Source organism: Sinohyriopsis cumingii, chromosome 3 (genome assembly GCF_028554795.1).
Source record: "Sinohyriopsis cumingii isolate HCF-2022 chromosome 3, ASM2855479v2, whole genome shotgun sequence".
NCBI classification, from domain to species: Eukaryota; Metazoa; Mollusca; class Bivalvia; order Unionida; family Unionidae; genus Sinohyriopsis; species Sinohyriopsis cumingii.
In genome coordinates, this window is record NC_142963.1 from 107,704,366 (window position 1) to 107,731,601 (window position 27,236).

The window sequence follows — 27,236 nt, forward strand, 5'->3', positions numbered from 1 at the left end:
CCACAACTACACCAAATGATGAGGGTTCATAAGTGTAAAGCTGTGTACAAAATTGGATCGAAATATGATTTGAATAGAGTTATTGACCAGAAAAGCAAGTGGTGAGGTGGACATTCAGTAGCAAAAAAGCTCCTCTACACAATAAAAAATAACCCCATTACTTAGTAGTCTTGTTCATTTGAGATCTCATAATTAAGCTGCAGAGTTAAGTTGAATCCAACAGAGTTATCAGAATTGTCTGAAATTAAAAATGAGATTTGGATAGAAGATGAATTAATGAATAGACAAAGAGGTGAAAAGATAGATGTATAGATATACCAAACATAATATCCAAAAAATATCTTTATAATGATTTGTTCATATATAAATTGTTCTCTGATATTTATCAGGACATAAAAATGTATTACATCTGAAAGTCTTTCCTTTCAGTTTAAGTATAGGAGACATGTACTACAATTCTGAAAGATAAAGTGATATTTTTTCCTCCAACATTACAATGTTTATTCCTGATACACCTGCTGCCTCATACCACTCAACATGGAATGGAAATACAAATTCTAATCTTTTTTACAGCTATTAGTGGTCTTCTCAGTGACAATCTTATAAAACTGAGACAGAAACAATCAATTAATAAACATGGCCACAATCTCATGAAAAGTGCAATGTTGATAAAACTGGAGAATTGACTTTCAAATTTTGCTTTGGAGTGTGCAAGAATAAAAATGACACAGCAAATTGTCAGATTAAAATTGACATTTTTTTTTAATGTATCAAAATAAACAAACCTACAAATGTGATGTGACTCATTTATCATCTTTCTTGTTTCCTCTATAAAAAAAAATCTAAATGTGAAGATTTGGTATCACTATCTGTCATAAAGAAACGTCACATCCAAAAGGATATGCATGAGATTCAGGTGTTCTATATACACAGATGTTACCTTCTGCGTATATTCCATCAGAAATGACGTTACTTCATGAGAAATAGTACACCAAAATGCAGTAAGATTTCTTTCAATAACAAAAGAAAAGTATGGTAATTAACTGGTCCAATAACATTTTCAGGGGTTGCCTTAAAACTCAAATTTGTAAAGTTGGTTTCATTCTTAAAAAGTCTTTGAATAACTTGTTGAATTTTCCCAAATCTTCCTAATTTATCAGAGAGAATATAAAATATCAAAACTGAATAAAATATATCACTTTTTCAGGGATGGTCCTGGCTTTTAAAAAGCTGTCGCCAAAAAAATCGCCAACCTCAGTATTTTGTCGCCAATTTTCAAAAAGTGTCGCCAAAAAAAGTAGTGTACATTTTTCCAAGTGTTAATTTAGTCTGTTAATGTAACAGGCAATGAAAATTACAAAAGATGGATTAGTTAATACTTTAATTACAAGAAGCATTAACAAAATGTTACAAAGTGTTACATGAAGATCCGTCGCGATTTTAGGGCTGCCCACTTGTTGAATGCAGTTTCAAAGTCTAATTTTTCACATCTGTACATGCTGATTCTCATTAAATTCTCGAGAGATGAGATGCAGAGCTTATTTCTGGTGTCAGTTTTTATGAAGTTCATCTTACTGAATCCACGTTCACAGTGTACAGTGCTGACAGGTGACACCAGTAGTCTCTCAGCAGCCCCCCCCCCCCCACCTTTATGGCTAGCTTCACAAAGCTTGTAGCGAATTGCTTCCTAAATCCCAAGAATGATCACTGAATGCTGTATAAATTTTCTCGACAAGAAAAATAGGATCTCCATTCCCACGAATGAAACTTACACGAGTCAACACCTGGCAATATTGGACCGTATATAGAAGCATAAATTCACACCCAACTTAGGGATTCTTTCACTCCTGTATTTTGAAAAATAAATAATTATTATTAATTATGCAAAACTGTTTTTTTTTTTTTTTTTTTTTTTGCTATTTCTTGTTGCGGAGTTTAAGTCTCTGCAGCCGTAACACAGGACTGATGGCAAAAGGAAAAGATCAATGAGTAAAATGCTGCACTGGCGACAGATGTAATTGTGATTTAGATTGTTTCCATTTGCTTTGTATTTATACACCGTTGTCGGTACTTCAAAGCTTATCAGTTTTCTATGAAGGTTCAGCAAAACTATTGTATTGGTATATGTATAAAAAAAACAGAAGGATTAGCCATACAATTAATTGTATCTGTTCTATTCGCGTCTTCAGAAGTCGGTCAGTTGTAGGTATAGTGCGGTAGCATGATTGACTGTATCGCAGCATACAGTACTCAGCCCAGATGTCAGCATAAGCAGATTATGATGTAACAATGCACTGTAAAGATGGGGTTGTCAATAAGAACAAAGGATTGTTTGTGTAACAGATTGATACCAATGCATTGCTTAGTCAAGTTTGTGGCTTCCTTTCGTTCTGCCTTTTAATTTATCCAGTCCAAATCCACGATTGTATGTACAAATTAAATAACCAAAAAGTATGTCGCCAAAAAAATCGCCAGATGGGATATTTTTGTCGCCAATAAGGAAAAAAAATCGCAATTTGCGACATTGGCGAAGCCCAGGACGATCCCTGCTTTTTAAGTCCAGTTTACTTTATTTATGTGTTTTCCAAAAATAATAAATAGCTGAATAAAATGTGATCCTTTTGCTGTAGTGGCTTGCTAATTACATGTAGTTATGTGCTTTTCATGTTAAACAAGGTAACATATGGGGAAAATTCAATTTCTATAGAAAGAATACTCCTTGAAAACTTTATTAAATCCTTAAAACTCATTGAAAAACAACCCTCTGGGGCTATACAAACCATGTGATCCCTCTCAGGTATAACCTAAAAGGTCCCTCTAAGTTTAATCAACATTACACTATGAATGAAAGAGACTGGTAGCAGTGAAAATGCATTTAAGAATAGAGCAAATTCTGCTTAATAAATTTGATAAAAGAAATGCTACTACTACTTCAGTGAAACTTAAAGTATTATATTCTTGTTGTTTTGGGCCATGATTTCCAAATTCAGAGCATGCATTTTCTTGTACTATACTTATTACAGTTGATTTACACCAATTCAGTTTTTGGGTGAAGCATACATACTATTATATTTTATCTATAAAGTGTGAAGTACATTAAGAATTACATATCAAAATCAACTCCTTGTGTATGCTACCTTTGGTGAAAAGCAGAATCTTAATGGGGTTTTTTTAAAGAAAAAAACAAACAAAAGAAACTGCAGCCAGAAAGAAACAAAGGTTAAGCTCAGATAACAAGTTCAGAGCATGTATTCACAAAACTTGTGATTTGAAAAGTTTTCAAAACCTTCAAATTTAGCAAGCAGTGAAGGGAACCAAATTTTAAACAATCCTGATATTATTTAAGCTTAATGCATCTGATTCCAAGTTTCATCCTCACAAATTTTAATAAGGCACAAGAATTAACAAAGGTGTAGCATATCTAATGATCCCAATGTGGACTGGAGTACAAACATGCAGAAACAAATATCCTAATGGAAATGTTTCAGTTTATTTAGCATCAAGCATCTGCATTAAAAAAATGAGGGAATGAATAAAACACTTTTTGACTGTACCAAGCAGTAATGAAGTACTTTAGGCTGTACTTCATATAAGTTAAATATCACCAACAGTCACATGTAACAAAACAAAATGTCAATACAGTGAAACTTGGTTAATCAAACTCACAAAAGTGGATATAGCGGTATCTGAATAAATAGATTTGGAGAGCATTCATGTATGCAAATTAACAGATAATCTGCTTTCATACACACGGTTTCTACTGTTGTAGTGCATCTTTCTCATCTCGATAGGAAATAGCAAAGGAAACAAATGCTCATATTTCCTGTATATCCTTGTGCCTCTGATGCCAAATTTTGAGAGTTTTCACACACCGACATATTGACAGATATTTAATTTGGCACCACCCTAGTTAAAAGTGTAGCAAGTTCTATATATAGTGTGACCCCAATATATTGTCTATTATAACAAGAATTCAGATACAACACAATCTTCATATGGCTCCCAAAATTTCATATGCATATATTTTGCTCCTACACACACAAAAAATGTCTTCTTAAAAGGACAAAAATAAAGAGTAAGTTTACTATCATTTTGGGGAAGCGATCATATGAATTCTAATATAAGGTGATTGTGTAGCGGCTCCAGAAAATTTGTATACATGTATTTTTTTTTGTACATGAAGTATTATTTCTTCTTAAATGTACAGAGAAAAAAAAAGTGTTAAAAATTTACCATCATTTAGGGGAAGAGACCATGTATGAATTCCATTATAAGATGATTGAGTTTTGGCTTCTGAAATTTTATATTCTCGTATGAGAAAAAATATTTTTCCTTCTTAAAAGTATGAAAAATGACATGTAAAAGCTTTATTCAGTGATTGTGCTGAGCTTAGCCAATGTTGCAAATTGCAGGGTTTTTTCCCCGTATTTGGCAACAAAATATACCATCTGGTGATTTTTGTGTGACAACATTGTCAGCTGTTTAAACTTGTATATACCATCTTGGGTCTGGAGTAGAGAAATTCAAGTGCACCATGAAAGGAAGCTGCAAACCTGGATTATAAAATGCAGCTGGAAACCATCTCAACAGAACATTGTTACATCATAATCCTCTATGTTGACACTGGCCTGCCATATGCTGTGATCCACTCAAACAGTCAAGCTACTGGACTAGCTACAACCATCCTTTGGACAGGAACAAAAATGACTACAACTGACCAACCAGTAGCTATTTTCTTTAAAAATATACACGGGGAAAATAGTTTTTTTTATTTTTCAAACAAAATGTATTATTGCTGAAGCATTGATTGTCCTGTATAAATGCTAAGAGAAAAAAATTCAGTCTCAATCAATGGTCTACAATTATCTGATGTTACTGCCAGAGTAACAAAAAGGCATTTGTTTGGCGATTTCAATAACAAATGCACCCTTCATCAACGCCAGCCGACTACAATCTTCAACAAGAAATAAAACTGCTTTCATCAAAGAAATCAGCACCAGACTTAAATAAATGCAGTGGAATCTGATGGATTTTGTTGCATTTTCCAAAGTTCCCAGAAGACATTTATTGTGTTATTAATTTCCCTTTTTTGGGAATAAACATTTATGCTTATGATCACTATGTATGGCAGTATGAATTTTCAATCCTTTGAAGCCATAGATTTCTGGCCATCAAGTTACTTATTAATTTGTTCACATGGTTTCATTTCCCGAAATGAATAGCTTCATCCCCTGGGTAGCCTTGGCAAGATGATACCCGTCTCCAGCTGACCAAAGTATAGGCCAGTTAAAGTACTTGTACATTTAGCATATAAACAGCTATCACCACAAGCTACTGGTGACAATATTTTAGTGACTTGTTTAGTGATGCATTTGTTAACAATGGGATATGGATTAAACGAGGACTAACATTTTTTTATGTGTGTTATTTGTTCTCTAATGGGATTTCACTGATACGTGAATTTTATAACATTTGAGCTATACTTGAATTCATGGATTTTTCATATACATCGTCAGTACTTATTGCATTATTGGCTCTACTACAGAAATGTAAGCTGTCAATATGTAAGTGTATATCGGACTAGTTTTGTCTTCATTTAATGAAAAGCATGTATTTTTGCACCTGCTTTTATTACACACACACACATTCCTGACCATCTTTTTTTGGTACATGCAAATTTTCTTCAGCTAACTGACTTCCTTGGTTATAACACGGTTCGGTCTATAACATGGTTGCGTTCTATGAACCCCATCCACCGTTTTATAGTGGTGTCACACTGTATATGCATTTGGAGTGTTTAATTTGGTACAGTTTTCATTCTCCACCAATACAGCAAAATTCATAGACCTCCACAAAATATAAACACTACAAAAGTTTGGAAAGCATTTATGAAATGAATCTCATCCAATTCAAATTTTTATTTAAACCGATTTATAGTAGGCCTGATTCAGTAAATGACTTGCATTAATATGGAGTGGTGTTCAATATTCAAATCATATCAACAAAATAGGAGTTGTACACAAATTTATCACAAATGTCATTTTTATTTCATTTGCTGGTATATTTCAAAATGCTAAAGTAAATGACATTACAATTACAATAAAACAGAAGGTAATATCTTTCTATATATTGATCTGAGCATATAGATAATTTCATAACTTGTCCTACCCAATGATTTTCTTAAAAATGCAAAAAATTTCTCAACATTTACATTTGTGTATCTGTTTTGAAGGAAAATAAACATATTTCACTTCTTTCAGGAATGTTGAGGAGTTATGTATAATTTGAAAAGTTTGTTATGCTTGTATCTTTATTTCAAATCTGGATCACTGTTGTATAAAAATAAAAATTCCCCTGAATAAACAGAGTAAGTCTGGTGGTATGCTGATTAAGGTGCTGCATGTAAAATTATAAGTAGTTTTAAATATAGACTAATGGAACTATCTCCCCCAAAAGATTTCCTAAACAAGTATTATGAAGTTAACAAATGAGAAGGTATTTTCTCTTTCAGGGTTAAGTCCAACAATTATCAGAGTACAGACCTAAAGATTTTAAAAACATGCTTGCAATCAACCTTGGACTAAACTTGAAATTTGCAGTTTTTTCTATTCATACTGTCATATATAGAGGACTGCACATTTGTGCTCCTTTCAAATGAGGACATTTGTGCAGCACTTTAAGGGAATGACATTCCATAGGTTGAAATAAGATTTTTGAATTCACGTCTGTGGTGGACATGCTGGATGTCGAACTGGCACCATTTTCATTAGGGTAAACAAGACCTCATTTTAGGACCAACAAGACTAGATTTTCAAGATGGTTGCCACAGTGGCCATGTTAGATATCTGATTGGCACCAATTTCATTTAGGACCATCTTAAGAGATTGCTGGTGAAAGCACAATATTGATATGTGCAGCCATCAAGATGTGGCAGCCATATTGGAAGACACTGTCAACATTTTGATCTAAAATCAACTTGACATCATAAGAAGTCTTTCAATGAAATCCCAATGCTGATATGACCATTCATTCTGGAGTAGTGATAAGATTTTCAAGATGGCAACTGTGGTGGCCATCTTATGTGTGGAGAGCACCATTTTTATTTATGATCAACTAGAAATCATAAAAAATTCATTAAATAAAACCTCCAAGTTGATATGACCATCCATCTCAGGAGGAGTAGCAACAATATGATTTCAAGATGGCAACTATGATGATCAAACTGAACATTAGACTGGCATGTTTACATTTAGTTAGCTAGACATCAAGTAAATCTGGTGAAAACCTCATGACTTTCAATTCAGGAGAAGTACTTATAATAAAATTTTCAAGATGTCTGTTGTAGTGGCCATATTGGACAGCTGATCAGCAGCACTTTTATTTAAGACAAAATAGACATTATGAGAATTCTTTTGACAATATGAGTTTCTGTTCATGAGAAGTAGTAATGAGAATTTCAGGATAACTGCTGTGGTGGCCACATTAGACTAGACCTCAGATCGGCACTATCATTTTCATTTAGGACCAACTAGTCATCAAAAGAAGTATTTTAGTGAAAATCCCATGTAGATATGGCCAACCATTCAGGTAGAGTTGCAATAAAAACATTCTCAAGATTGCTGCTATGGTGGCCATATGTTTGAGCAGCACCATTTTCATTTAGGACCAAATAATCCTTGGCATGAATGTATGTGTTAAGTTTCAGAGAAAATCCCCCAAGTAGTTTAAGCAAAGTAGCAATACCAAACTTGGGCTAACGGATGGATTGAGACTGGATGACTACCAACATATAACAGAAGACAGGCCACACCATTAGCTCTTCTGGCATATGACCATTAGAGCTATAAACAAATTACTTCAAACTTAACAAGCAAGGTGTTCATTAGACATGGTAGAATGATTGAAAATGACAAAAACATGATTTCGGCTCTGAACTGCAGTCAATATTCTTCAGCCCATGGGTTTTCTTCTAAGTAATTGTCCACAACTTCTTTCATCGCCAGATTTGGAATCAACTGATCTTGTGTTAGGTCTGTGCGTGTGACTGGATCAAAGTGCCCCACTCTCTGTGTAGAAAGATGAGAATGGTGGTACTGTTAGAACTACCAAATAAATTAACTCAAAACATTTTCTATGCAAAGAAATGCTTTAATATGGTAAAAATAATGAATTAAAATTTTGTGTAAGTGAACAACTTTTTACACCTGAGCTCACAAAAATGATGATGTCATGGGTAAGGCATGTAACTGCTGACAGAATAAATTCTGACCATTTTTTAGAGGAGAAAAAAATGTTATGCAACAACATATCTTTATTAATGAGAATACTTGTATTTTATTAATCTTTTCAGGTAAATTTCCTTGTTCAAATATTTCATAAAAGTGACACACCCTATATTTGTTGAAATATCCATAATGGCAGTATACTGGGTGATTGTAAATTACTGCTGATAATTAAAAATATAACCCATAAAAGGAAGAAAAAAAAATACTAATATGATTATAACTAAAGAAAATTGTAAATATTTTTCTAAAATATTTACTCCATTATTTCAGAAACTAACACAAGTGTTGCTGAACCTGTTGTCTCGTCTGTGTCTGTATGCTTGTCAGTATAACCCTGTATCTAAATTTCACAAATTTTCGTTGACTTTTTCTGTTAAAGTAGGATGGTCAGCAAGACAGGAACTCCACTTGTTGCTATGTATTTCGTTTTAATTTGCATATAGCTAATTTTTACGATCACAATGGAAACCATCATCTAGATTCAGTCATAAGAAATTGACCATTTCATTTTTCAGTTGGTGGTGGGGCTGGGATTTTCTTTTGAACCAGATTTTTATTATTATTTGACATGAGATAATTACTTTTTTAATTTAACAAGAGTCCCTGAAGGAACGTATGCCCTACCAGCCAAATGATTTTCTTTTTAAGACCATTTCTTTCTTTAAACTTCTTAGTGTTGAACAAACTCTCTGACATTCTTCATCTACATTATTTTCAAACTGGCTGCTATTGTGGACATACTGAATGTCAGATTGGCACCATTTTATTCTGGACCAACAAGAGATCACATGTAGTCTTCTGGTTTGGTTTGATGTCTTACAGCACAGCAACATAAGTAGTTTATTTAGTGCCAAGGCAATTGAAGTAAAGTACCTTGCCAAGGACACACCATGGTAGCTGACCCTATTTGGTCCACTGGTAGGATTCTAACCCACACCCTTCCAGTCATGAGTCCTGCATGTTAACCACTGAGCTACCTCAGCTACTAATGTTGTCTGGTGGAAACCTATGTTGTCATGACTTTCCATTTGAAGAAGGCAGCAAGATTTTCAAGAAGGCTGCAATAGTGGCCATATTGGATGTCACGTTAGCACCATTTCCATTTAGAATCAACCAAACATCTGAGGATACTTTTTGGTTAAAGGTTAATATCAATATAACTAGTCATCCAGGAGCAAGTGATAACAAGCTGGTCATTATGTCAGCCATATTGGAAATTAGAATGGCACCATTTTTACTTATGACCAAATTGACATCAAAATAAGTCTTAACACCAACATAGCACTATAAAAAGTTTTGTAAACACCCCATTTCGATACAACCATTCATTCAGGATGAGTTACAATAACAATATTTCCAAGATGACAACTGACATTTATATTGGTTGTCAGAAAAGCACAACCTTCATTTCAGACCAACTAGACCTTATTGGTAAAGTTTTATGGCAATCCTGCAAGTAGTCTAGGAGGAGTAGTGACAACAAACTTGTGCTAATGGATTACAGATGATGAACAACAAACAGATCATCCCATAAACTCACCTCGTCTATGGTCAGAAGAACTAAAAATCAGAACAAGATTTTCTTCAAGCCATTTTTGAGTTTAAAAATGTAAACCCATTCAATTAAACTGAAAGTTAAAGGTTAGGCCCTAGAAGAGTTTAACATCAGAAAACTACACATTTGTTGCAGGTTGCAAGTATAATTATGTGCTTGAAGTTTGTCTGAAATGAAATGAAATAATATGTGCACTTTGATCCAAATATTTATCTTTGCCACATGCAGTCAGAAAGCTTATGGATATGAAGCATAAAGTAGACATTAAAATCAGACTCCGTAACAAAGTCAAATATGGGGAATAACTCTAGACTGATGCTGATTAAAGTGTGAACAGAGACGCATTATGGACTGATAGGTGGATGGAAAGGTGATTACTAAGGGGTTCCTGCATCTCATCTTGGGGCTTAATTATTTTCAAAGTGTAATGGAAACTTGATGCTTGTAAATATACCTGAAGATGCTCCAAGATGTCTTTTCTGTCATATGTTATGCCACTTGGTGTTATCACAGGATCCCGCATAAGCTCAAAACTGATTCTGCCACATAAGAAATCTGGAACATCTCTTTTCTTAAAAAAATAAACAATAATAAATTACAAATGTGAATATGAAGCAGCTCCTTCTACACATATGGTGCAAAGAGCTTGGTTCAATATGTAAAGGCAAACAGGAGCCGTAACTCATTCAAGTTTGTTCTTAAAATGAACATGTTAATTCTGACCTAAATTTTCTTAATAGAAACCTAATACCAAATTTAATTTATTTTAATTCCTAAAGTCCTTCAGAAGCTAGTGAAAAGAAACAAAACTCTTGAGCGATATAACATTGTATCTCAATTTTCACAGATCCAGTAAGGCATTAAAAATTGAAATTAAAGTTTCATATTTAGGTGACTTCAACCAAAGAAGTCCTTCAAAAAAGTTGATCAGATACAAGACTCACAATAATGAATGCAAATTTGTATGTCAAACAGGGTCTATAACTCATTCAAAGTTTGAGTGTAATTTTTCAACCCCAAAAGTCCTTGAAATGTTGAGCAGAAACAAAATCCCCAATATATGCTAACTTAAGACTCAAAATGTAGCCAAAACTCTTATAAAATTGCACAGAATGGTGTAAACTGACCTTCAACATGGGTTTTAACCAAGAAGTCCTTCCAAAGGTATTTAGCAAACCTAGGCATGATCGACAGCTGGATGTAATGGGACAAATATGGACAACGCAATCTTACAGAATAACATACATAGTTATGAAATATTTCATTGTGCTTAAAGCTTTGTGGCAGTTTGAGAACTAAAATAGTACATGGACTGAAGAAAATATTTCAATCATGATCAATAAATATTAAATATAATTCAGCTATTTTAAATTTTTAGCTTTGTTTTTCATCCATTTATTAGTAACAGATGTTTGGGCAAGTATTATGTACCCAATTCTTGTTGCACAACATTGCTTATTTCTTGTATTTCCTTTTAGCATTCAATATGTCTCATGGTGCTGGTTCATTTTATTTGGAACTGTAGAAGTTTGATGGACAGCAGTTTGATGGGATGGAACTAAAGGCAGTTCTTCCAGACAATCAACCTCTAACCATCCTAGTCAATGAATTTGTCATCTACATTGACAGAAGGTAAGTATTTATCGCCTTTATCAGAACTAACTCCTCCAAACAACACCCTTATAACCTTATCTCAAGATCAAAGCTGTAATTTTGTTGCATCGATACATGTTATCTGGTAATCAGTGTATATTAAAAATGGTATATACACTGGTCACTTTGACTGATGGATCAAGAACTATGTATAATGTATAATTCAAGTCTGATACTAATTTTGACCAACAAAATGTTTTTTTTTTCATTAACAGAATATAAAGATTTGCATGGTCAGAAATTACTGAAAATATTTTGCACCTGTCATTTCTGGATACTTTCTTTCTTTCTTTATTTAATTAATCTGTTGCAAGTTTAAAAACTTCAATATGAGCCCCCTGAACTTCTTTCAAGTCTTTAACTACAGGGAGTCTAAAGGAGATGTGTAAGCTATCAACACATGGAAAAGATGATGTTCAGCAGCTGTTAGAATACTTTGCCCCACTCTTCCATACAGATCATGACATAGTCCACAAACAGTACATCAACTTCATGGCAAAGATGAAGACCTACAAAAGTTCAGAGGTCCCAACAGCAGAGGTGCATGCAACAATCATCAGGAAATCCACAGGTGAAACTGATGAAGTTGTAAAGTTCCACAAAATAATGCTACTTGTGAGCCCTTTCTACAGCAGAATGTGAAAGAGGGTTCAGTCTTATGAACATCAAAAATTTTATGAGTATGATTTTGTTTACTTCTTTTCATATTTAAAGAACAGCAATTGCAATCTCATGTGAAAAATAACAGTACAAAGTAGGACCCTTTTGGGCACATGCTATTGGGATCAGGGCTTGTGGAATTGGAATTGGGGCTTGTGGATTTTTTTCAAAGGCCCTAGGCCTGTGTCTGAAATTTTTTTTCTTTGAACTCTGCTGATGATCCACAGTTCCTCCAACCCTAAAGTTTTAAGTAGGGAAACAACAGAAGCACCAGACCCAATTTAAAACTCATTTCAGCTCACCCTTCTCAGGATGAGATGACCAGAAAGACTAGGCAGATGCATACCCTCTACTGCCAAGCCCCTCCTCTTCTTACTGTTCTAATAAGTGCCACACTGAACTATTATGCATAGGCTTTGATGAACCCTGTGGAACTTTGTAGAAAAAAGAAAGTGTTACTGGCCTCACTTTCAGGATACTCTACTTCTTTCAAGGAGTTATGTTTGAACCCACCAATCCCAACTGGTATCTTTATGGGAAGTAGTGTATGCCCTTCTACAGATGGGTGCAGTAGAGAAAGTGACAAACATCCAAAGATTGGATTTTATTCCCTGATCATCCTATTTTCAAAAGAAAGGTGGACAATTTTACTCTTTATCAGAATTTTACCCTGAATAAGTTTCTTCTGGAAGAGTGTTTCAAGAAGGGAACATGTGCCTCAGTCAAGAATGCCATCAGGCCAAATGACTGGACTGTCTTCATCGGTCTCTAGGATGCTATTTTTGTATCTCCATCGTCACAACCCACAGGAAATCCCTTCAGTTTTGTCCAAGACAGGTGATCTGTCATTTGGGGGATCTTCCTTTCCATCTAGCCTCCACTTCCACAGCCATCCCCATTGTAATGGGTGTAGCAGCAGCTCATATAATATCCCCTCCTCCAGTACTCTGTGGACTAGTTGATGCATAATGACCCTCAGACATGCCTTTCTGAAGGATCTGTCTTTTGACTGGGAGACAGTGACTTGTCTAGGCCTAATCCCCAAATAGGAGAAGCAGGACCAGATCCCTTCTCAAAATTTTATTTACCTGAAAATGAATTTTCTTACTTTTCATAGGACAGTTCATGTTCCTCCTCATAAATACTTTCTCTCATAGTATGAGTGGATGAAAAGAGTTTAAATTCTGCTAACCTCTGCCTCTCTCTCCTAGTTACTTTGAATGTGGCAGCAGACTTTGTTCAACTGGAAAGGATTCCTATTTGGCCTCTCTACTTCTAGCGATTTGGAGACCTTACATATATTTCCTTAAAAATGCCTGAACTGATCTTTACACTATAACTCCATCATAGCTCTAATATGTAAAAGAGCCAAATCACTTAGGCTGGTCTGGAAATTTAAATTTATGGAATACCATTATTTGTAAATGAAACTCCAGGTATGAAAACTGAACTGATTACATCCTAACTGAGGTTATGAAACAGAAAGCTGCCACAGAATAAAACTGAGATGATAAGGACTTGTCGAGTGTCACTGACACCTGGAAAATACAAACTGTAATACCATGTAAAGATGTGAATCCAGGGCCCCAGCCCTGACATTTCTACTTGCGTCTAGGATAATTTTTTTAAAAAATTCCAACTGGTGCATTTTATGATGCATGTTGATTTGGGACAGAGCATCAGTTCTAATTACTCTCTGGCACAATTGCCACCTAGTGCACACTGTCTATAACAAATTTCTGTTTGCTATAGACTACTGCTTACATCAGCCAATAATATCACACCATTGCAAAATCAATACAAACTGGACAGAGTTAACAGGTCACTGATGCCAAGCTTACATGAGCATAAATAAATCAAGGTTAGATTGTTTTGAGATTATCTTTGACATTTATAATAACTACAGGAAAAGGGTTTCAATTATTACTTAATGGATTAAGTTTTGATCCAATATTAGAGTCTGCTTGGTTGCACATCAGCATACATATGATTCTACCAGTGGTAGGACAAAAATACCATTTTAAAAGCCATCCACCACACACACCCTTTATAGCTGAATCTACCCTACCACTACTGAAATAAAGATTATTATTATCATTATTATTATTACTGTCCCCAAAAAATGGTACATTTCCACAATACAGAAAGCAGTGGGAACTGGTCTAATGAGAACCAGAAATCTTGTACTGTAGCAATTATGTGTGGTCAAGCAATCATCTTTAGAATTTAAGGCTAACTGCAGGATGTTTTATGGGGGTATTATAAGTAATAAAGGGACCAAAGGCGGTAATGGCTTTCAAATCTTTTAATAAAAATTGGCTGACCTTTTGCAGAGATAAAAAGGAGATATCAACCCCAAAAAATTATTTTGGCAGAAACATTTCAGTTGGTATTTTGATTTTATGTATTTTTGTTATTGTTATTTCGATGTTCTAGATGTTTTTAGAGGAATATTTAAGATCATTTGATACATGTTTAACTTCAAATCATGTCAAATGACGAAACATAAGCTTTGTCCTAATGCTTAAAAAACACACTAATAAACTGGAAACTCATGATTACATCTTATATCCAACTCAGAAACTTTTCCTGAAGATTAACTTTGATTGGAAGAGTAATGGAGAGCAATCAGTAACTTTAAAACCCAGCTACAGGAATACTTAAGCTTGATCTTTCTTGCAGGCTGAGCATGGTTGTTTTTTCATTACCACATTCTAATCATATAGAGAAGATATTCTCCATTCTTGGCAAAATAAAGTGATTCAAAGGGAAATCTGTACCAGAAAACTATCAGGAGCCTGTTAAGTGTGAAACTTAATAATCACAATTAATAGCATCAGTGGTAACCGGTCAGTGATCTTGTGAGAGAAACTAAAATATACATATGGTTAAAAAATATCTTTGCAGTGAACTACGAAATAAAAACCTCTTCCTTTTCACTTGTCATACACAGGGCTGTATTAATTAATGGCTCAAAAACATGTTGTTTTTTTCTGTTTCAAGCTCAGAAGTGACCTGCCAGTAATAATCATTCTGACCTGCGGACTCAAGGAAACAGAAAGAAATAAACAATTCTAAGCAGAAGGAGAATAAATATCCTAGCGTTGTAATAAATCTTTAGCAACAGTTTACTCCATGAATATGGATCAATCCCAGCTATGAGCTCATGACTCAGTTATAACTAGACACCATGTATAACACGTGCTGAAGAATAGCATTAAAACCCACAACAACAGCAACAAAAACAAATGATTCTTGAGATTTTCATTTTGATTCTTGAGATTTTTCTGTCAAGGGTCAAATTGCTAAAATGCAGAATCTATTGAAAATTCCGACAGTGGTTTGGAAAATTGTACTGAAACTAATGGAATGATTTCAATGTATGAGAACACAAAAATTATATTTTCAACCAATAGATGATGGAGATGAAAATATATTACAATTCAATTTCATTAGATGAAGTTTATTAACATATAAATGGATGGCTGGTTTGGTGATACGTGGCACAGCAACACAAGTAGGTTATTTAGTGCGGAGGCAATTGAAGTAATGTGCCTTGCCAAAGGACACATCACAGAAGCTGACATGAACTGGTCTGCTGGTAAGATTAAAAGCCAGGCCCTTTTGGATGTGAGCCTGGCATGCTAGCCACTGAGCCACTGTTGTTCCCAACATGCAAATGTATGTTCATCTTATTCAAGGCACATTTATTTAACACAACTTTTCATTAGTTAAATTACAAAATAAAGACATATTTATAGCCAACATATTTAACAATACTTTTTAATGGTCCAAATTTATGGTATTAAAAAAAAATTATAATTAGATGTGAATGACTAATTAATATACTCTCAAGCAGTAAAAACAATAAAAGCCTGCAATAAAATGTCAGCTCAATATAATGTTGACCATTGATTTTGAAGATTTCAAATTGCCTAATTAATTATTTCTGCCCACTGTCCTAATATGAAAAACTGTTTATCTCTTATCATCACCTTTAACAAGCTTGCAAGTTGCTTTGTTAGGAAACTACTTGATCATGAGTTGCAGGACATGTTAGCTGTTTTTGTTCCTGCCTCAGGCAAAGTTAATCCACGTGATAATTAGGTTAATCAACACGGTTTCATTGTCAATCACCCATTTTTTAGTATCAATAAACATTCCTTAGTTTATGTTCCAACGTTAAGTTTTTATTTTCCTCGGCTTTGAAAAAAATGTACTTAGTGTCTGGAAATTTGTGTAGTACGGAAAATTAGTACAATTTTTTTTTTATGGAGTTCAGAAAACTGGAAGGTACAGATATTTAGGTCCATTATGGTATGTTCATATGGTTGACATATTTGAGAGCTTACGAAATTCCAGCCAAATGCATTCTAAATATACATACCTTTCTTCTGTCATCAATCTGCGAAATTATTTGATTAACTTGCTGCAACCTTTTTTCCTGTAATATATAATTATATACATGAGATCTAAATGGAAAAGTTAACTAACTGTTAATTTATAGTTGTGAAAAATACTGCCCAAGTAAAAAATCTGAACAAGGTTACTCCTTTGCTGAGCTCTGATTGGAATCTGATTAAGCAAAGCTTTTTCAAAACCTACAAATATAACAATTATCCATATTCCCGTTAAAATTGTAGAAAGAAGTTTTGAAGTTCAACAATGACTTGTATTGTCAGACTTTACACATACACAAGCAAGAAACCTGCATCAGTAACATCACATATGCATGGGTGAAAATAGTGATAAGATAAAATGATATCCAGTATTATGTTGAAAGTCACACAATCATGTTAGAAAGGGAATTAATAAGCTACTTTCTTCAAAGAAGAGCAATACTTTTATCCAAAACCCACTAGATTCTTAGACCAGGGGTAAAATTCTCATTTTCTGGCCCACAAGTTAAAAATGGGTTGGCAGGTAAGTACATTTTTTTCTTTCAATTCATAACAGCAATTTTATAGAAGAAATAATACCATGGGCAAGGCTAAAAACAGACTTTTATACTGAAGGAAAAACAATTGTTTCTGAATTCTTGTAAAATTTGTTGTGCATCCAACCCATTTTTTTTTCACTGGTAGAAAAATACAACTGGTATTTTAATTTAGGCATCAAAAAGCTGACAAGTGTTTGGATTAAAAAAAAAAGTCTGCTTGAGGTACTGATGATGTAGGGATATACTCTCAATTGTATCAAACCAATGTTTTGATTACCAGAGTCAACTTGTACATGGCACATACAACTAACAATACTAGTATATCATTACAAAGAATGCTTATTACAATTCAAGAATATCACAAATCTCAGGCAAAATGTATTGATATGTTAGACTTTACCATGCTCTTAACTTATGGAGATGATTATAAATCACAAAAACCTCTGCACAATGGCATAAGGGTCTTGTTTCAGACTCATGCAATGTGGAAAAAAAGTTTGATTACAATAAGGTTTATAAACATCTTACTTTGTCTTCATTCAATTTTTGAATATATTCATATTTGTCTTCTTCAGTACCATTATAAGCACTTATTCGTCTGAAAGAAAGAAATATTGACATTGATGCAGACAAATTTAGGTAGAATAAAACATATCTACTTCACAGTGCAGTAACTGGGTACAATAAAACCTGCTTTTTCTGGACACTGAGTATTCTAGACACATTTGTTCTGAATATATATGATATACAGTATATGTATGCTTTACAACAAGTCCAGTCAAAATTTTGCACTCCCTTCATGGAAAATTATGCTTGTTTTCCAGTGAAGGCAAAACCTGTAAGTAAATAAAAAACCAAGAATGTTCACCCATCACATTATTGTTAAGGATATGAGACTAATACCTCCAGAATCCTGCCCTAACACAAAGATGAAAAAAATCGTCTTTTCTGACTGTTTCATATTAACAAAGGGCAATAACTCTGGTTTAGTACCTCCCCTTGCCATCGCCAGGTGTCGCTAGATTTTAAGCTAAGTGATATGTGAACATGTCAGGAGGGATTATAAGTAACATGATCAGGTAAATATTCTCTGAGAAATACAATTCACTTTAAAAATTTGCTTTCTCTTAACCCATTCTCCTAACTAATAAACAACACTGCATATGGTCACATGATTGTGATCTATATCCGGTTAAAAAGATTAATATTTAAATCTTCTTACCTACCAACTGTCACTGGCAAATCATGCAAAACTAATAGACTCTATTAATTCTTAAATGGGCCTGGTTGCCATCTGGGCTGCTGTCACAGGACCCATCAGATCCAAAGTTTGTCTCTGCATGCCAGCCAATCACTTCTGCTATGTCTCGGATTGAAACAGTGTGCTCAAACAAAAGGCTTGCTGAGAATTGCTCTAATCTCATGAGCTGAGATGTTCACGAGGCAAATGATTGCCAACTGACAGTAACCTATTTCTGGCTAATAAGAGTAGCTTTAGCAAAGTGCAGAATAAAGGCTCTAACTTATTAGAGTTGAAGCATGTAAGAATCCAGGTCACATTCCGTTTAGGAAACAGGGTGAGTGATTTTGGTTGATGCAAATCAAAATTAGCTAACAAATCCAATATGTCTTTGTCATGACTGATAAGAACCAGAACAAAAGTTGGTCAGTTGTGGAACTGGTGTACTGAGGGGGACGATGTTTTTGATTTTGAACAATTTTCTAAACACACACCATTTTCCCTCACAAGCCTTCAGAGTGGAGGGTCTTACTGCTCATGAGATTTTTCCACAAAAGGTTTAAATTGTTTGTTCTACAAGGCTGTCTGGACAAGAGCCATGCGTGAAGAAGATGGTCCAGGAATGGGTGGGACATTTACAAGCAAAGCAACTTTAGAAGATTCAGCAGAACAGAATCTTCCTGGGAATATATATCTTTAGATTTAATAAATTTGTGTCCCTGGACTAGTCTTATCTGAGAAGGGCTATCAGAATCAGTTCTGAAGCCTTAATTACTGGATGATTTTTGGTACCAAGACCATGGGAGAGTAGGCAAGGTGCAGAAAATGAAAGGAGATCATATCTGCTTTGGAGCAGAATCAAACTTAAATATAAAATTAATGTATACCGCATGTGTAATAATGATAAAACCACACAGTAACTCCAAATCCAGCAGTGGCTGCTAATGATGTCCTTAGAAATAGGCTTGGAATGTTCAGGAGGTAATTGGTTATGTGAGCAACATGATGGTGAAGCTTAAAAACTAGTGACATGTGGAAGTGGCAAGAGGTGGTAATAAGCAAGAGTTATTGCCCTTTGTTTATGGGAAAATTAAGACAATTTTTTCCACATAATTTGCTACTCTCACACCCGTTACTAACAGGATAAATGAAATAAAAAATATGTTGGTGTGCTATGTTGTGATCACTATTTTGGTATAATAAGTCTTATATGACTAAGTCTGTTATTAACAAATTCATCCAAAAGTCTTGAGAAAATATAAAATTAACGTATACTGCATGTCTAGTAATTATCAAACTACACAGTAACTCCAAACTCAGCAGTGGCTGCTGATAATTTCCTTAGAAATAGGCTTGAGATGTTTGGAAGGTAATTCTGTGCATGTTCAACATGACACTGAAGCTTAAAAACTAGTGACACCTGGTGGTGGCAAGGGAAGGTAACTGGCAAAATTATTGCCCTTTGTCAACATGAAAAGATGAAAATGACCATTTTTTGGTCTTTTAGTAGGGCTGCATTCAGGAGGTAGTAGGTTTATATCCCCAATGTTAATGTGATCAGGGAACATATTTGAAGGGGAATTATAAATATTGCAATTATTAAAATTGAAATTGTCAAAGTATATAAACTGTATTTCTGGTTCTTATTAAATAATAAATCCCCCTAAAATAGAAAGACCAGTGCTACATGGCACAAGAAACCCTGTTTTGACACGAGTGACATTGTTTAATGTATCATATCATGTAATATTTCAAGAAAAGGCATGTCAGTTAAATTAAAAAATATTTTGCACCTCTATCCTTTTTGCTACACAGAACAGGGGTGGGGAGCACAAAACAGGCTTTAGTGAAGCAGTTGCCAACTTAAACTGATGCATACCGAACAAGAAATACTTACAACAGTGACTATATATATATATATATATATATATATATATATATATATATATATATATATATATATATATATATATATATATATATATAATATAATTTTTGCAGTGAACCATGCATTGGCAAATACATGTAAAAGATAACTGGCAACTTAATACTGTAAATAGTTTAAAGATATGTACTTATCAAAATTCAAGTTATAATGAAGTGTGTTAATTATCCCAATTCCTATTATAATGAAGTCTGTTAATTATCTGAATTCCCATTATAATGAAATATGTTAATGCTGGGTTTCACTGTAGTATTCTCATGTATTTTTCTTGTTAACTCAGCAACTGAAAGATATGATCTTCCCACTAACAGTTTAATGGTGGTTTTAAATAGCTACAAAGGCCATTTCTGCAAATGCTTGAAGTGGACAGATTGCATAATAATTATTTCATCAATAATGACGATTGCCATATAATCCAGCAAACTCTTATTAAGTCTGTGGTGTATATAAAGTTTCAGATGGAATAAATGGCTGAGGAAAAACAATCAGTAACCAATCTCACCTTTCTGCATCTTCTGTAATAAGCTTGTTAAGGTAGGTCTGTAATTCTATTTCTTGCTGAATTCTTTTTTCCTCCAGCTGGTTCCACCTTCTCCTCTTTGCCTGTCGCAGAGCACCTGTGATATCATCACCAAAATGAAGCTTCTGTTCCTTCGAGAGTTCATGGGCTAAAATGGAGAATGAAAGTATAGACCTATCTCATTTAGCCTGGTTCTAATTATTTATTGTCTTTCAACAATCCCATCACAGGATCAAGTTCAGGCAGGTCATTCAAAATAGACATGTTATATCTGACACTCTGGTTTATCCATCTTATTTAAGAGTTGGTTTGTGTTTGATTACAGAGACTGTAGCTTGTACAAACATCATACTCATATAAAACTTCATGGCCCTACATGTTCGAAAGAGGTACAATCAAGTGCAATAAATCGATTGTTAGAAAAGTCAAATGTTTGCCAAGAAGAACATAAAAAGCAGTAAAGTTTTATAGGCAAGTGCAAGATGTCAAGCTCAGGATCAGACATTAGCAGATTTTAGAATACATTAGTGTAGATACTGCCTGCCAAACAGCATGGCTCTTTACCTTTGCAATCCAGTTAAACCAAGCATGAAGGGGTATCAGAATCAGCTTGGTGGTTAACTGCAGACAGACTGGCACCCTTTTTTCTCAGGGAACATCCTATCCTTACAGTTGCTTCATGATCATATTACCAGGTCCATATTAAACTCCAACTTTAGGGAACACCAGCTGACTTCAGAAAATTAAATGCTGTATACAAAAATGTAACTTCTAACTATTCTTATTTTGATTGTTTACCTAAGTAGGGCAGTAAAAAGAAATTTTTAAAACATTTTATAAATGCAATATGTCCAAACACAGAAACTTGTCAGAAGGATACTTCTTAGAATCTTTGGTTATTTACTATAAGGAAACACAGGCTAGTCTGCCCATCATACAAAAAAAGCTTAGAAAACATAAAGGTTGTCTTTTCAGTACGGGCTACTGGGTTTTCCCTTGGGTAATAGATGAAAAGGTCATTTGGATTCATCAGATTTTTAAATCAGGGTCCTGGAGCAATGGGTTCCTCTACTTAACAATATATAATGAAAATTTCAGGAATAAGTGTAACCTGTGTCTAGTAATGATGAAAAGAGTCAAGGATATTCATTTTCTGCATTGACTGAAACTTGGCTAGTATCAGTCACCAAAAATAAAGCCTGTGTCAATGATACATATCAATTTTAGCCATGATACAGAAAAGATGCCTGATGTTGTTAATGAGGGATTAGTAATAACAGACCACTATTGTAAATCTCACTATCTTTCATCCTGCTAGTGCTGTTATAAACATAATCATCAAGCAGTAAACAACTTCTTAATTCAAAAAGTAACCGATGACTTTAAATAACCACTTCCACAGGTCCATTTTTCAAGAACGGTGGTGACAATCTGAGTCACTGTGATGTCAGCATAAGTGAGAGTAAAACCAAAAATTTCTTTGTATTTTTTGTTAAATTTATCTATAAAAAGCAAAGTGGAGAGAAGAAATAAGGTGAAGAAATATTTCCATATTAGGTGCAGCACTAAATGATGCTGTGGGATGTTGCTAATTCTTCCCTCACACAAGTTTTTGGAACATTTTTTTGTATGAAGTTATTAGTTCCTATGTTAAGACAATGAATTTTTAAAAATCTTTTTCCTGTTCCATGATTTATGGTAAATATGGCACTTGCAGGATTACCACTACACCTTTAAATAAGAGAAATGAGTCTATGATCACTCACCAGGCTGACATCTGCCTAACAGTCAAACACAAATGAATCTATGGTCACTCACTAGGCTGACATCTACCAAAACAGCCAAACAAATAAGCCTATGATCAATCACCAGGCTGACATCTGCCTAAGAGCCCAACACCAATGAGTCTATGATCACTCACTAGCCTAACATCTACCAAAACAGCCCAACACAAATGAGTCAACAATCACTCACCATACTGACATCTGCCTAAGAGCCAAACACATACGAGTCTATGATCACTCACCAGGCTGACAACTGCCTAACAACCAAACACATATGAGTCTATGATCACTCACCAGGCTGACAACTGCCTAACAGCCAAAAACATAGGAGTCTACAATCACTCACCAGGCTAACAACTGCATAAGAGCCAAACACATACGAGTCTATGATCATTCACCAGGCTGACAACTGCCTAACAGCCAAACACACAGTTAGTGAGGAAATCTAGGTCAGTAGGATACTTTCTGTTTAAATTTCATCCAATGTTTTTGGTTACATATTTTATAAAAACAATTATTTCAAGGTTTCTTGAGTTTGCTATTTCCATCTGTCTTTGAGGGTTAAGTCAGCATTATTTGTCCAATATTAAAGTTCCCTATGTCGGGACACACTGTGTCAAAGTTGGTCAGCCATTTTTGTTTCTGGATTAAGTTGTATAAAAGAATTTCTACTGTTAGTGGTGGATTGGAATCATTTGCACAAATTTGAAAGCACTTTATAACTGGATGCTCTCTCACGAATTTTGTCAAATTTAGCTGAGTGGATTCTAAGAATATGTTTCAGTGTTTCTCAGATTTTAGTAATGGGTAACATATTTGATGATAGACATCACTGTATAAATATAAAGATCTTCATAACAGGATATGTTCTATCTGGACTGTTCAATTCCTACCGCAGCTTTCTTGGGTACAGACGTGAAAGGTTCTCATGCCAGGATACATTCTATCTGGACTGTTCAATTCCTATTGCAGCTTTCTTGGGTACAGATGTGAAAGGTTCTCATGCCAGGATACGTTCTATCTGGACTGTTCAATTCCTATTGCAGCTTTCTTGGGTACAGACATGAAAGGTTCTCATGCCAGGATACGTTCTATCTGGACTGTTCAATTCCTATTGCAGCTTTCTTGGGTACAGACATGAAAGGTTCTCATGCCAGGATACATTCTATCTGGACTGTTCAATTCCTACTGCAGCTTTCTTGGCTACAGATGTGAAAGGTTCTCATGCCAGGATACGTTCTATCTGGACTGTTCAATTCCTATTGCAGCTTTCTTGGGTACAGACATGAAAGGTTCTCATGCCAGGATACATTCTATCTGGACTGTTCAATTCCTACTGCAGCTTTCTTGGGTACAGATGTGAAAGGTTCTCATGCCAGGATACATTCTATCTGGACTGTTCAATTCGTATTGCAGCTTTCTTGGGTACAGACGTGAAAGGTTCTCATGCCAGGATACATTCTATCTGGATTTTCAATTCCTACTGCAGCTTTATTTTTTATTACAGGCATGAAAGATCCTCATGTTGAAATACTCAAGTCTGGTCAGATTCTGTTTAGAAGTTGTTTCAAGGTTTTCTGTTTTTACCTAATGTTATTTTAAGGCAGATCAGATTAGCTGTACAAAAATTGAATTTCCTCTATGCAAGGATGCTTTGTCTCAAATTTGGACGATTCTTGTTTAAATACCATTTGTGATGAAGTCATTTAAATCTTTTTCTACTTTTAGTAATTGTAGCCATATTTGGTGACAGATCAGCATCTACTGTATAAATCTGAAAGGTCCCATGATAATATGCTTTCCATTAAATATGGTTAAATTCTGGTCAGTAGTTTTGGAAAAGTCCATTCAAGATTTTTCTATCTTTAGGAACACTAAAATGGTGGATCGGTACCATTTATATGATCCCCACCATCTGAATAAATTTTAAAGGTTTTTATGCCAGGATGCTTTTTGTCAAATATTATCATTATGTTCATCACTTTTGAAGAAGTCCTTTCAACTTTCCTATTTTTAGTAACAGTGGTGATCTATGATGGCTGATAAGTATCAATTATACAGACTTGAAAGCCTGTTATATGTCAGAATGTTTTCTGTAAAGTTTCTTCAAATTCTATTACTATTTCTTGAGAAGTGATTTAAAGGTCTTTCTAACTTTAGCGACAATGGCCACATTTAATGGTGGAATGCCATCCTTATTATGAATCTGTCAGGATGCTTTCTCTCAAAAATATTCATATTCTGTTTAGCAGTTTCAACAACAAGACATTGAAATGTTTTTCTGTTTTTAGAAATGGTGACCACATTTAATGGTGGATCAGAATCATCTGTAGAAATCTGAAAAGCCCTGTCAGGAGGATTTCTGTCAAATTTAGTCAAATTCTGCTAAGCAATTTTTGAGAAGTAGCTGTTTGAAGGTTTTTCTATTTTTAGGAACACTTGCTTTTCTGTTTTTAGTAAATGTGGCCATACTTAATGGTGGATTACCTTGATTTGTGTAGAACTGATAAATTTGTTGACAGTCTTCATTCCATGATCCTTTTTTTTTAGTAATGGTGGCCACATCTGATTGAGAATTGTCATAATTTGCACAAATCTGATAGCCATTCTTGCCAGGATGCTCTGTGCCAAATTTGGTAAAAATGAGTCCACTGATTCTTGAGAAGAAGTTTAAAATAAAATGGAAGACTGGACATACCATAAGAATGCAGGGCCATACCAACAGTTCACAAGGCCGCTGGCCAGGTGAACTAAAAATGCTACTTTGATATCTATATAACTAGATTTTTCAAGTATTCTTAATAACAATGTCACATTACTAATTACTGACATTATTACCTGAGCTAAATGTTGTAATTTACATGTCATTTCCAGTAACAATATCAAACATATATTTTCACCAGAAAAATAACAAATTGTGGATTAAAATTATACACACTTTACCTCTTTTTAGACTTGCAACAGCTTCATCATGCATATTCAACTCCATGAGAGCCAGACCGATGAAGTAGTGTCCTTTGACCAGGGACCTATTTAATTCAAGTGCCCGTCGACAGTCCTGGATGGCTAGCTCCCATTGCTTTAATCTTAAGTAACAAAGTGCCCTGTTCGTGAAGTATGTAGCTGTATTTCCATTCTTTACCTAAATAAAGACAGACAAGAATATAACTGATGAAGAGGGAACCATCTGGAAATATTGACTCAGCTAGTTCAAACGGAAAATCACCCATCAGAGTAGGAAAGTTACATATTTGTACCCTTATCCAGAAGCATTTTTCTCCTTATCCAATACAAACAATGGAAAATATATTTTTGTTTTATGCTTACCAATTATCTGAACTTTGAACTTAACCACATATGGAAAGGGTTCTCATGGCCTATATTGTGAAGCTTTTTTCCATAACATCACAAGCATCTGGTTCAATAACTAAATCAAGTTTGGTTCCATGTCTCTGAAAGAATGCTGATTATCTATATGGTTGGCTCTTTAAGTAGTTTCAGAACTGATATGTGATACCAAATTAAGTAATCCATACATTCACAGTCTATATCTTAAGGTAGAAGATAAAATTCTATCTGCTGTGAATCCTGTGGAAAAAACAGAAAGCCCTTCCAATCAATTAGGCCAATGGTGTCATAATAGATTACTTATTTTTGTATATGTAACCATACCTGTATCATCAGTGACTATATGAAGACTTAATATTATTATTCCTATTCTACGATGAATGACTGAACATATTTTTCAACCATTTCAACTGCAAGTGATTTTGTGTGTGTGTGAGTTAGATTTTTAATGTAGTGATTTTTGTAATAAATGGTTTTTTTTAACAGGATGGCCTGTATTTATTATTAAAGATAAAAGAAAAACTGACTTCCAATAAGTAAAGATTTGGTCAACAAATAGAATATGTTTTTCCAGCCAGCAGAACATCTCTGTTTTTTGCTGCCAACCCAAGCATTTTCACCCCATCATCATCCTGATTTTAATTTTTTTTAAATATTAAATCCTGATTTTTTCATTCAACTGTACCTGTTTACTCCAGTACTTGAAGTGCTTAGAACATTAAATATAATAACCAAAATGAACAGACCACTGATGTACCTTTATACAATTCAGTTGTAAAAACTAATTGTTGGTGTCATGAAGGATAATTAAACAGATTTCTTTATAATTACTAAATAAGCCACATATAAACTGCAAAAGTAATTATGGTTCAAACATATCACATTGGTTCTACAATTTTTCAATGCTGCATTACCAGTTCCAACTATCTTGCTGATTGTATGGTCTTTATTAAAGTGAAGATGACCTCCATTTGTAGCTTTTTGGAAACATCTTCATCACGGATTCCAATTACAAGACAATCCTTTATTGCTTAGTCCTTTCTGTGTACCAAAGTAGCAATGGCTTGCAATTTCATACAGTTTTCTCATGAATTCCTACATAGTCTCCAAGATGCTCCAAGTATTTTATCTGAAGGGGGGCATTTCCCCCCTCATCATCAAAATAAAGGGTAAGTAGAAAAAAGGGAGGCAGGAATGTACATAGTTCAATATTTATATCCATCTCTCTTTCTTTCTGTTCCATTCTGTTAGAGCTCTCTCAAAGTGAAAATCTTCAAATGATATCCCCTCTAGTTGTATAAGCATCA

The 27,236-nt window shown here is 34.4% G+C and overlaps 2 protein-coding genes across 2 annotated transcripts in view; one reads left to right on the forward strand and one right to left on the reverse strand.

Annotated features, from left to right (window-relative positions):
- Nucleotides 1–329: 329 nt before the first annotated feature.
- LOC149803506 (E3 ubiquitin-protein ligase CHIP-like) overlaps nt 330–27,236 on the reverse strand; it is a 32,248-nt gene continuing 5,341 nt past the window's right edge. The window contains exons 2-7 of the mRNA XM_089953239.1: nt 25,525–25,723; nt 20,780–20,945; nt 17,621–17,690; nt 16,541–16,597; nt 10,295–10,411; nt 330–8,066 (exon numbers count right to left, since the gene is read on the reverse strand). Coding sequence (XP_089809365.1) covers nt 7,941–8,066; nt 10,295–10,411; nt 16,541–16,597; nt 17,621–17,690; nt 20,780–20,945; nt 25,525–25,723 — 735 coding nt within the window. The 3' untranslated portion in view covers nt 330–7,940. The remainder of the gene's footprint in view (nt 8,067–10,294; nt 10,412–16,540; nt 16,598–17,620; nt 17,691–20,779; nt 20,946–25,524; nt 25,724–27,236) is intronic.
- Nucleotides 10,420–16,524, forward strand: LOC149803507 (uncharacterized). Its single transcript, XM_089953242.1, has 2 exons — nt 10,420–11,472; nt 11,861–16,524. The coding sequence occupies exons 1-2, from the start codon at nt 11,445–11,447 to the stop codon at nt 12,133–12,135; spliced, it is 303 nt and encodes a 100-aa protein (XP_089809368.1). The 5' UTR covers nt 10,420–11,444; the 3' UTR covers nt 12,136–16,524.